General features: G+C 44.8%; 1 protein-coding gene across 1 annotated transcript in view; it reads left to right on the top strand.

Annotated features, from left to right (window-relative positions):
• LOC122559238 (collagen alpha-1(VII) chain-like) overlaps positions 1–11,955 on the top strand; it is a 135,765-nt gene that overhangs the window by 120,579 nt on the left and 3,231 nt on the right. The window contains exons 13-14 of the mRNA XM_043708619.1: positions 6,748–6,864; positions 9,519–9,671. Coding sequence (XP_043564554.1) covers positions 6,748–6,864; positions 9,519–9,671 — 270 coding nt within the window. The remainder of the gene's footprint in view (positions 1–6,747; positions 6,865–9,518; positions 9,672–11,955) is intronic.

The following is an 11,955-nucleotide window of genomic DNA, read 5'->3' as shown; positions in this document are numbered from 1 at the left end:
TTGAGGGAGTGCAGCGTAGGTTCACGAGGTCAATTCCTGGAATGGCGGGATTACCTTATGCTGAAAGACTGGAGCAACTGGGCTTGTATACCTTTGAGTTTAGAAGACTGAGAGGGGATCTGATTGAGACATATAAGATTATTAAAGGATTGGACACTCTGGAGGCAGGAAACATGTTTCTGCTGATGGGTGAGTGCCGAACAGAGGACACAGTTTAAAAATACGGGGTAGACCATTTAGGACAGAGATGAGGAGAAAGCTCTTTACCCAGAGAGTGGTGGCTGTGTGGAATGCTCTGCCCCAGAGGACAGTGGAGGCCCAGTCTCTGGATTCATTTAAGAAAGAGTTGGATAGAGCTCTCAAGGATAGTGGAATCAAGGGTTATGGAGATAAGGCAGGAACAGGATACTGATTAAGGATGATCAGCCATGATCATATTGAATGGTGGTGCAGGCTCGAAGGGCAGAATGGCCTACACCTGCACCTATTGTCTATTCCTGCTTAGTTTAAACCAGCAACACAGAAAATATTTATCCCATGCAGTGAAAATTCGAGAGGCCAAGAACTATTTAAAGTAAGAATTAACAACTTTATTTCTTAAAGTATAACAGAGAATAATTAACTAGCAACTAATTACAACTCCTTTCACTAACCTGCCTTTTACTTTCCCTTCTATACTACTAATCCAATAAAAAACCCCAATTAAGATTTACCAACGTTCAACTTTTCAAAACCAGCCAGATGTTGAATCTTCTCGTTATGTCTTCCTCTGTCTTCTTTTCTTCTTCTTAGGGATTTCTGTTTCACAGGTTACTGATTTAATAAAGGTACCTTTAAGAGAGCTATTCTCTTGGCAGTCTGCAGATGCTGGTGGCTTGGCAGTTCTCCTCCCAACCATTCAATTTTCCCCGTTTTATACCCCCAAAGCATCCGATTGTATCATTGGCTTTTAAGATTGTCAATATACCAAATTCAAACTTGATTGGAGTTTGGTATTTTTTGGGGTATAATTTAAACTGATTGGCCTAATTCGAATTTGTTTTGTCGAGTCTAGGCAACCAGCTAATTGAGTTGTTCGACCAAATGTTACATTATATCTTGTTCAGAACACTTGGTGCTGTGTCAGGTCGTTCTGCTAGCTTTTAACTCTCTTAAAGGTACAGTACACCCACATCTTCATAACACTACAGGGTGATGCTCCCCATAGTCTCCTGGGCTCAACATTCAGTGAAATGTCTTCAGGTCATGGTTGCAACTCATTTTGATTTTTTTTTTGATTTCTCCAGTGTCTGCACAGAGTCACACAGGACGGAAACAGACTGTTCGGTCCAACCAGTTCATGCCGACCATGTTCCCAAACTAAACTAGTCCCACTTGGCCTGCACTTGGCCCATATCCCTCCAAACATTTCCTATTCATGAACTTATCCAAATATCTTTTGAATTTTGTAACTGTACCTACAGTCACCACTTCATTCCACACACAAACTACTCTCAACGTAAAAAAAACTGCCCCCACATCTTTTAAAAATCTTTCTCTTCTCACCTTAAAAATGTGCCCCCTTGTCTGAAATCTGCCACTGTAGGGAAAAGACACCTGCCAATCACCCTCATGCCCCTCATGATTTTATAAACTGCTATGAGGTCACCCCTCAACCTCCTATGCTTTGGTGAAAAGGTGCCAGCCAATCCAGCCTCTCCCCATAATTCAAGACCTTAATTCCTCGTGACATCTCGTAAATCTCTTCTGAACTCTCTCCAGCTTAATGATATCCTCCCTATAGCAGGGCAACCAGAACTGGACACAGTATTCCAGAAGAGGCCTCACCAACTCCAATACTCAAAAGGTCTGAGCAATGAAGGCAAGCATGCTAAATGCCTTCTTAGCCAACCTATCTATACGTCTGCATCTTGTTTTTATTTCTGGCTCTGCTGAACCTTATTCTGCTGTTAGTAATGCCTTGTCATTGTGCTACAGCTCAGTCGGCTGGATGCCTGGTTTGTGATGTGGAGTAATGCCAAGAGTGTGGGTTCATTTCCTGCACTAACTGAGGTTGCTCTCCTTTGCAACCTCCCCCCATACCTCAGGTGTGGTTACCTTTGGGTTGCCATGATGTGGAGGAGCCGGTGTTGGACTGGGGTGGACAAAGTTAAAAATCACATGACACCAGGTTAGAGTCCAACAGGTTTATTTGGAAGCACTAGCTGTTGGAGCTGCTCCTTCATCAGATGGTTGTGGAGTATGAGATCATATGACACATAATTTACAGCAAACGATTACAGTATTGTCCAGTGATATTGAACAAACCTGGATTGTTAAGTCTTTCACCTTTAAGAATGGATTGCAGGTTTCGTTTCGTTAATATGTAAATCCAAGAACTGGGATTTACATATTATTGAACCAAAACCTGCAACCCATTCTAAAAGATGAAAGACTTAACAATCCAGATTTGCTCAATATTTCATTTCAGTTGCATGATGCTGTAATCTTTTGCTATAAATTCTGTGTCATACGATCCTGCTGCACAACTACCTGATGAAGGAGCAGCGCTCCGAAAGCTAGTGCTTCCAAGTAAACCTGTTGGGCTATAGCCTGGTGTTGTGTGAATTTTACCTTTTGGGTTAAACTACCACCAGTTGTCTGTCTTTAATGAGAGAGCAACTCAGTGGCCTGGTAGGACAGGGGTGATTTTCACTTGTAGATAGTCCTGGCAGGAAAGCTGCTAACAGGGTGTCTTACACCATCCTCATACAATTATCTGTAACAGTCCCTGTGTCGTTTTGTCATCCAAATGCATCTAGGTTGACTCACCTGTTACCCCCTACCTCTGAGTCCTTGTGAAGAGATTGCTATAGCTGATCAAATCGCCAAAATTCTGTCACTTTATTTTTGGTTGTTGATTGTTTTGGTCTTACAGAGGTCCTGCTGTGGACAAGCAGGTGCAGCAGGCGGTGGGGAAGGCAGTGGTGTGCTGTTCATGTCATTGGACTAGCAATCTGGAGTCCCAGACTAATGTTCTCAAAATACGAGTTTGACTTCCAGCCATCGTGTAGAGAAAATTTGAATTCCATAAAAAGCTAGTCAAGCGGCAACCATGTAATTGTGTTGCTTGTTGCAAAATTAATGCTTCGTTAGTATCCTTTACAGGAGGAAATCTGTTGCCCTTACTCTGGCCTCCATGTGACTACAGACATCCAGTACGTGACTGATTCTTAACTGCCCTTGGAACACTAGCGATGGGTAATGAATGCTGGCCTAGTGGTGCCCAAAAATCAATGAATAAATAAGATGGCATATTGACCCTCGTTGTAAGAGGATTTGAGTTCAGAATTAGGAATGTCTTAGTGCAGTTCCACAAAGTCTTGGTGAGACCACATCAAGTATTGTATGCAGTTTTGGCCTCCTTACTTATGAGAGGATATACTTACCACAGAGGGAATGCAATGGAGGTTCACTGGGAAGATACATGGGATGACAGGTCTGTCATAGAGTCATAGATTCATAGAGATGTATAGCACAGAAACAAACCCTTCGGTCCAACTCGTTCATGCCAACCAGATATCCTAACCTAATCTAGTCCCATTTGCCAGCCTTTTAAATGCTATGATTGTACCAGCCTTCAGCACTTCTTCTGGCAGCTCATTCCATACACGCGCCACCCTCTGCTTGAAAATGTTGCCCCTTAGTTCCCTTTGAAATCTTTCTCCTCTCACCCTAAATCTATGCCCTCAAGTTCTGGTCTTCCCACCCAAGGGAACAGACCTTGTCTATTTATCGTATCCATGCCCCTCATGATTTTGTAAACCTCAAATGGTCACCCCTCAGCCTCTGATGCTCCAGGGAAAACAGCCCCAGCCCATTCAGCCTCTTTCTATAGTTCAAATTCTCCAACCCTGGCAACATCCTTGTAAACTTTTTCTGAACCCTTTCAAATTTTACCACATCCTTCCAATGGGAAGGAGACCAGAGTTGCATGCAATACTCCAAAAATGACCTAACCAATGTCCTGTACAGCTGCAACATGACCTCCCAACCCCTATACTCAATGCTCAATAAAGGAAAGCATACCAAATGTCTTTTTCACTATCCTATCTACCTGTGACTCTACTTTCAAGGAGCTATGAACCTGTATTCCAAGGTCTCTTTGCTCAGCAATGCTCCCCAGGACCTCACTATTAACTGTTCTTTAAGGAGACATTGGTTTAACTGTATTCACCGGAACATAAGAACTAGGAACAGGAGTAGGCCCTTGGAGCCTGCCCCGCCATTCAATAAGATCATGGCTGATCTTTTCATGGACTCGGCTCCACTTACCCACCCTCTCACCATAACTTTTAATTCCTTAACTGTTCAAAAATCTATCTTCGCCTGAAAAGCATTCGACTGTTACACTGGGCAGGAAATTCCACAGATTCCCAACCCTTTGGGTGAGGAAGTTCCTCCTCAACTCAGTCCGAAATCTGCTCCCCCTTATTTTGAGGCTATACCTAGAGTTTAGAAGGAAGAGTTTAGAGTTTAGAAGGAAGAATAGTGGATCTGATTGAAACACATAGTTTTCTAACAGGGCAAATTCATATTGCTCAAGATGTTGGTGAGTCCTCTTCTGGATTTACTGTGTCCAGTTCTGGTCGCCCTGTTATAGGAAGGATATTATTAAGCTGAAGAGGATTCAGAGGATGTTGCCAGGAATAGAGGGTTTGAGTTAAGGGAAGAGGCTGGATAGGCTGAGACTTTTTTCACTGGAGCTTAGGAGGTTGGGGGGTGACCTTATAGAGGTTTATAAAGTTATGAGGGCATAGACAAGGTGAATAGCAGGTGTGTTTTCCTTCGGGTGGGGGATTTTAAGACTAGGGGACATATTTTTAAGAAAGATTAAAAAGGACATGAGGGGCATTATTTTAAACAGAGTGGTTTATATGAGGAATGAACTTGCAGAAGAGTTGATGGATGCAGGTACAGTTACAATGTTTAAAAGATATTTGGCTAAGTACATGTATAAGAAATCTTGGGGACAATTGCAGGCAGGTTGGGATAATTTTGTTTGGGAACATGGTCGGCATGAATGACTCTACAACTGTATGGATGGACAGGCGAGATGCAGGGAGGATATTTCTCCTCCTGGGGATTCCAGAATGGGGCATAGTTGCAGACTATGGGTAGGTCATTCAGGATTGAGATGAGGAAAAATGTCTTCATTCAAAGAATAATGAACCTTTGGAATTCTCTATCACAGAATGTTGTGGGGATCATCACTGAAGATCTTTAGATTTCAAACTCAGAAGTCACATGGCACCAGGAATAGGCCCTTCGGCCCTTTAAGCCTACTCCATCATTTATTATGATTATGGCTGATCCTGTATCTCAATGGCATTTTCTCCCTCGCTCCCCATAACTCTCAATGGCTTTGGAATCTAAAAGGTAGCCATGATGTGGAGGTGATGGTGTTGGACTGGGGAGAGCAAAGTCAGAAGTCACATAACACCAGCTTATAGTCCAACAGCTTGTGATTTCAAGTAAACCTGTTGAACTATAACCCGGTGTCGTGTGACTTTTGACTTTGCTCACCTCAGTCCAACACCGGCACCTCCACATTATTGCTACGATTTAGATTCCTAAGGCATTGAGAGTTGTGGGAAGATTGGGGGAAAATGCCATTGAGATCCAGGATCGGCCATGATCTATTAAATGATGGAGAAGGCTTAAAGGGCCTACTCCCCCTGGTTTCTCTGTTTATGACTTTCTGCCTGCACTTTGCAACTTTGTATGTCCATGTGCTACTTCCTGTGTAGCCATGCGCCCATTGCACAGCCAATGTTTGCTCATCTGCGGTTTTCCAGAAGTAAAGAAAATGCAGTGCCTGTGTTGCATTATTCCTGATGAAGGGCTTTTGCCCAAAATGTTGATTTTCCTGCTCCTTGGATGCTGCCTGGCCTGCTGTGCTTTTCCAGCACTACACTCTACACTGTATTGTATGTATGTCCAGTGAGTCGTATACACCTTCTGTGATGTTCCCCAGGAAAGCACCCTCCCTGCTCACCCATAAATGGTGGAACGCGGCCCTTTCATTGATCTTAGGGATTGCCTATCGATGGTCCTTAGGCCAATGGAATCCTGTACAACAGAAGTGAAGGGAATGTGGAGTAGGTTTGATCAATGGGAATTCTTGGCGGTCAGTAAATGGGATGGGTTTGAGCTGTTAGAATTCTGTAAAAGCAAACAGAATTTATCTTTTCTCATTGGTGCGTAGGATGGGAATGCTTCTGGCAAAACCAACAGTTAGTACACAGCCCTGGCTGTCCTTGAGAAGTCATGATTTGGAGATGCTGGTGTTGGACTGGGGTGTAAAAAGTTAAAAATCACACAACAGCAGGTTATAGTACAACAGAGCTCTGAAAGCTAGTGCTTCCAATTAAACCTGTTGGACTATAACCTGGTGTTGTGTGATTATTAACTTTGTACGTCCTTGAGAAGGTGATGGTGAGCTGCCTTCTTGAACTACTACAGTCTGTTCAGTGAGGTCACAGTCTCACAGGGAGGGAGTTCCAGGATTTTAACATCAGCTTTGAGTTTGAGCCATTGGAATTTCACACTGTTGAACTGGATAAAGATAGCTGTTGTTGTTAGCTTATTATACAAGGACTATGGGTTACAATGTCATGGGAGCTTAGACACCGGGTGGCCAAGCGTTCCTTGGGCTTTGCTGTGTTTTTATGTTCCACATTAACAGTTTCTTCTGTCTTTGCTCAGATGTGGCAGGAGGCCTGGTCTTAAGGACAGTTGCGATTAGTCCGACTGCTATTCGTGTGACCTGGAACCTCCAACATGATGCCAGCAGCTACAGGATTGAGTGGAGGAAGGCTGCAGGTAAAAAAACCTTTCGGACTGAGGTCCTGGCGATAATAGAGAAGAAAGGTTTCTGTATAGAGGAGGGGAGAGTTATACATCACAACACCCAGGCAGACAGGAGGTGACAGTGGTTTAGCGATAATGTAACCACAGATGAATGCTCTGGGGTAAGGGTTCAAAACCTGCCATGGGTGATGGTGAAATTGAAACTCAATCCTAGAAATGATTTGGAATTGTAAGAATATTAGGGGAAAATCTATCTGGTTCACTAACATACTTCAGGGAAGGAAACTACTATCCTTACCTGGTCTGAACTACATGTGGCTCCTGATCCATAGCAATATGATTGATACTTAACTACTCTCTGGGTAATGAATGCTGCCTGAGCCAGCAATGCCACAAAACATGAGCAAATAAAGAAAACTGTCTATATTTAATGGTACAACCTGATTAATTTATGTTCTTCATTCTCATTTTTACTGGCAGCAGCCAGCCAAGCTGAATGGTGGGTAGCTGACTAGTGTCTTTGCAGCAACAGAGGTAGATGGTCGCTCAGTGGTTAGCACTGCTGCCTCATGGTGCCAGGGTCCCAGGTTCGATTCTAGCCTCAGGCAACTGTCTGTGTGGAATTTGCACACTCTCCCTGTGTCTTTGTGGGTTTCCTCCCACAATTCAAAGATAATGTAGGGAGGGTGGTTTGGCTGTGGGAAATGCAGGGATAGGGTAGGACCGCCTTCAGAGGTTTGGTGTGGACTCGAATGGCCTGCTTCCACACTGTAGGGATTCTACTGGGGTAGTGACATCCATGACTGACTGCAGTCATTGGTGATTGTGAGCAGTTCAGACACATTGGGTAGAGGGGTGTGCAAAGGGCGGCTGAGCTGTGAGAGAATGGTTTTGCTTCTTCTAGACCACAGGCTGTGCAATAAAGACATTTCCCCAATAGACTCAGCCCCTCAATCCTCCCTTCACCCCTCTGGGCTTTGTATGGCCCAGGTGGAGTTTCGGAACTTCTTTAGAACATTCTATTGACCAACTTTCTTCTGAGCGGGTGTCACTGAAACAAGTGACAATTCGTCTCTAAGCCTGTTGGAACTCAAGACAACATTCCTTATGGATAGAGTTCATCAACACCTCAGTCACATAGCTCACTCTATCCTCACAGTACAGCCTTGTAGGTATTTCCTAATCTCCCTGCCCAGCAATGTTATTGCACACCTCTGAAGCAGGTGAGACTTGAACCTAGGCCTCCTGGTTCAGGGACATTACCACTGCACCACAAGAGCTCTAAATTGTAGGACTGCTTTCTCATTAGAGAGACAGACCTGGTGGTGGTTTATCCTGAGGGTCAGCATGCCTCAGGCGAGGGGAGAGGATGAGAAGGAGGGTCTTTTCCGGTAACCTCAGCCAGTGCTGACCAACCTCGGTACCACTTTTCACTTCCTCTGTCACTGAGTTAATGAATTAAACCCAGCCAGCAACTTAACTCTTGCTACGCTAACACTGAGGGTTTAAATTTAATGTGTGGGGATTTGTTAGCTCAGTCGCCTGGCTGGCTTGTTCGCAAGAAACCAACAGTTTGGGAGAAAGTGAGGACTGCAGGTGCTGGAGAGTCAGAGTCGAAAAGTATGGTGCTGGAAAAGCAGGTCAGGCAGCATCCGAGGAGCAGAAGCATCGATGTTTCGGGTATAAACCCTTCATCAGGCATCCCTCATGAAGGGTTTATGTCTGAAACGTCAACTCTTCTGCAGCTTAGACAGAGCCTGACTGGCTGTGCTTTTCCAGCACCATACTTTTCGGCAACAACAGATTGGATTCAATTCCTCCACTGGATCAGGTTACCATGAAGGACCTGCCTTCTCAATTGTGCCCCTTGCCAGAGCTGTGGTGACCCTCCGGTTAAACTCACCAGTTCTCACTCTAATGGCATAGTGGCAACTTCAGCTTTTGAGTTGGTTGAATGAATAAGGGTTGCCTGACTCCAATGTTACGGGCAGTGCCAACAAAAGATTGTGGGTTTGAGTCCTGCTGAGATTATCAACACATTTAACACATGACTCTCACCAGCTGTGGAAGTGTTTGCAAACGAGGTAAATGCATAGTCATGTTCACACACTGGCCTGTCCTTTGGTCGGTGTCCTGCTATTTGGAATCCTGGCTCAACACTGACTGAGCAAATGTTTTATCACACCAACACCTCTTGTTCCAATCTGTGCAACATTTCCAAGGGGCGGCACAGTGGTTCATTGGTTAGCACTGCTGTGTCAGGGACCCAGGTTCAATCCCAACCTCGGGCAACTGTCTGTGGAGTTTGTACATTCGCCCCTTGTCTGCGTGGGTTTCCTCTGGGTGCTCCGGTTTCTACCCACAATGCAAATATGTGCAGATCAGGTGAATTGGCCAAGCTAAATTGCCCATAGTGTTCAGGGATGTTTAGGTTAGCTGCATTAGTCAGGGGTAAATGTAGAGCAATAGGGTTTGGGTGGGTTACTTTTCGGATGTTTGGTGTGGACTTGTTGGGCCAAATGGCCTGTTCCCATACTGTAGGAATTCTTTGATTCTATGATAAGTGATAATATGAACTATGACTTTGGTATCTGAAATGTTGGATGTAACTCCCTTTCAGAAACCGTAGATCAAAAACTGACAAAAGTTATTTTTGCTTTCCACAGAGGAACAGATGCAATCTCGCAAAACTGTGCTATCTGCCACCACCAACAACTATGACATTATCAACCTCTCTCCTGGTACTGAATATGCCATCACACTCTACACGCTGTATAATGGCAGGGAAGTCGCAACACCAGCCACCATGTCAAAGACAGGTACATCCAAAAGGAGCTGCTTAGAAACACTTTGATCGGGTAGCAAATGGACTGTGGTAGAATGATTGCCATCGAGAATGCACCCGTTACTGGTGATTGACAGTTAACTGCTGGGTACTGTGTAAATTTGCTTACATGTTGATTTTCCCCATAAATCTGTATTTATGACTAATTGTCCTAATGAACGCAAAACAAAAAGCTTTGACAAAATATGCCTTTTTCAGCAATACTCCAATTGAAAACAATAAATTGAAGAAAACTCCGGAATTGTAAGCTAGTCTCAGTAAAACAAAAACAGGAATTGCTGGAAAAGCTCAGCAGCTCTGACAGCAGCTGTGGAGAGGAATGAGAGTTAACATTTGGGCTTGGGTGACCCTTCCTCAGTAAATGTCATAGAGGTTTACATCCTTTGGCCGAACTTGTCTACGCCGCTCACTTTTCACAGCTAATCCAGTCTCATTTGCCTATGTTTGGTCCATATCCCTCTATGTGACCATGAAACTAGCATCACCCTCAAAAGGCAATTAGGGATGGACATTAAATGCTGGCCTTAAAGCGATACTCACATTTCAGAATAGAATAGTAATGGAGAGCAGTTACCTGTAGTGCTCTGTCTTCACAAAGCAGGAGTGAACACACCTCGAAAACCATTGCCTCATACTTCTGAATTCACTCATGAGTTTGTAGACATGAGTTAGACTGAAGAGCAGGGCCCAGGGCGGGGAGCTTCTATCAGAGCCCAATAACTGAAGCCCAGGCATTTGGGGTGGGGCAGGGGTCCACTGTGTTTGGGTCAGGGCTTGGACTCCATGGGTGTGGTGCTAAACCAGAGCCTCCATTTCTGTCTCTTCCCATATTGAAGATTCCTCGTAATCCCTGGAAAAAGGAGTTCTCCCCTCTTACAACGACAGGCACTTCGGCCTCCCCCTTCCTTCCTGTGAGGGGCTACCCTCTCTCTCAACAACACACAACAGCAACATCTAACATGAGGTACGGGGTGGGGAGAGGGGGGAGAAATGGATGGTCCTGAACCTCTTAGTCCTGAGAAATCAGGCAGAAGCAGAGCCCTGACTTAACACTAATGTGTCCGTTGTTCTGTCACTGGGCGGACTCTCTCCAGTTGTGAGGTTGCATGATTAAAAGACGCAGATTCGATTGGCCGAAGAGCCTTTTCTGTGCTGAATGAATCTCTGACTCTGTGATAGAAGAAGCTGGTGAGGGGGCCCGACCGGGGAAAACAGAATGGAGCCACACGTGTAAGGCAGGTGGATTGGTTTAATAGAGGAGGCTTCCTTCCATCTAGTGGCTTCATCTCCCAAAAAAAAGGCCGGGGTGGGGGGGGGAGGGGAGTGGGCAAGGACTGCGTGACACGTGGGTGATCCTGAGCAGTTTTCCCTTTCGAAAGCAGGGGGCCTGACCTTTAAGGGCCCCTTAGAAATTCTAGTTCAGACCTGTCCCTCTGAGGGACCCTCCATGTTGATGCAAGTCTCGAGATGGGACAGCCAGCTTTTCAGAAGGTCAGTGTGGGCTTGGTGGACTGAATAGCCTGCTTCCACACTGTAGGGACTTTATGATTCTATATATAAAAAGACACATTTGGATCAGTGTTCAGTCTTCACATGGAATACATGGGTAGGTGGTATTATCACTGGGCTAGTAATCCAGGCTTATGATATGGGACGTGGGTTTGAATCCATTCACAGCAGATAATGGAAACTGAATTCAATAGAAAGCTAACCTAATAGTGACCATGTTGATTGCTGCAAAACTCCATATGGTTCACTAATGCTTTCCAGGGAAGGAAATCTACTGTCCTTACTTGGTCTGACCTTCATATGACTCCAGACTCTTAACTGGTCTCTGGACCATTAGGGATGGGCCATAAATTCTGGTCTACAAATGGCACCTGTGCCCCATGAATGAATTTGAATAAGTATACCCCATGGATATTATTAAGCTGGAGAGGGTTCAGAAACTATATTGTTGGGAATGGAGGGTCCTGCTTATAAGGAGAGGCTGGAGAGACTGGGAGATTTTTCACTGGAGCGTAGGAAGGTGAGGGGAGACATTACCGAGGTTAATAAAATCATGAGGGGCATAGAAAAGGTGAATACGCTCCCTCACCACCAGACGCCTGGAGGAAGAACGCCTCATCTTCCGCCTCGGAACACTTCAACCCCAGGGCATCAATGTGGACTTCAACAGTTTCCTTATTTCCCCTTCCCCCACCTCACCCTAGTTTCAAACTTCCAGCTCAGCACTGTCCCCATGACTTGTCCGGACC

The sequence above is a fragment of the Chiloscyllium plagiosum genome, chromosome 18 (assembly GCF_004010195.1).
Source record: "Chiloscyllium plagiosum isolate BGI_BamShark_2017 chromosome 18, ASM401019v2, whole genome shotgun sequence".
Classification (NCBI taxonomy): domain Eukaryota; kingdom Metazoa; phylum Chordata; class Chondrichthyes; order Orectolobiformes; family Hemiscylliidae; genus Chiloscyllium; species Chiloscyllium plagiosum.
This window is presented reverse-complemented; position numbering and strand designations above follow the sequence as displayed.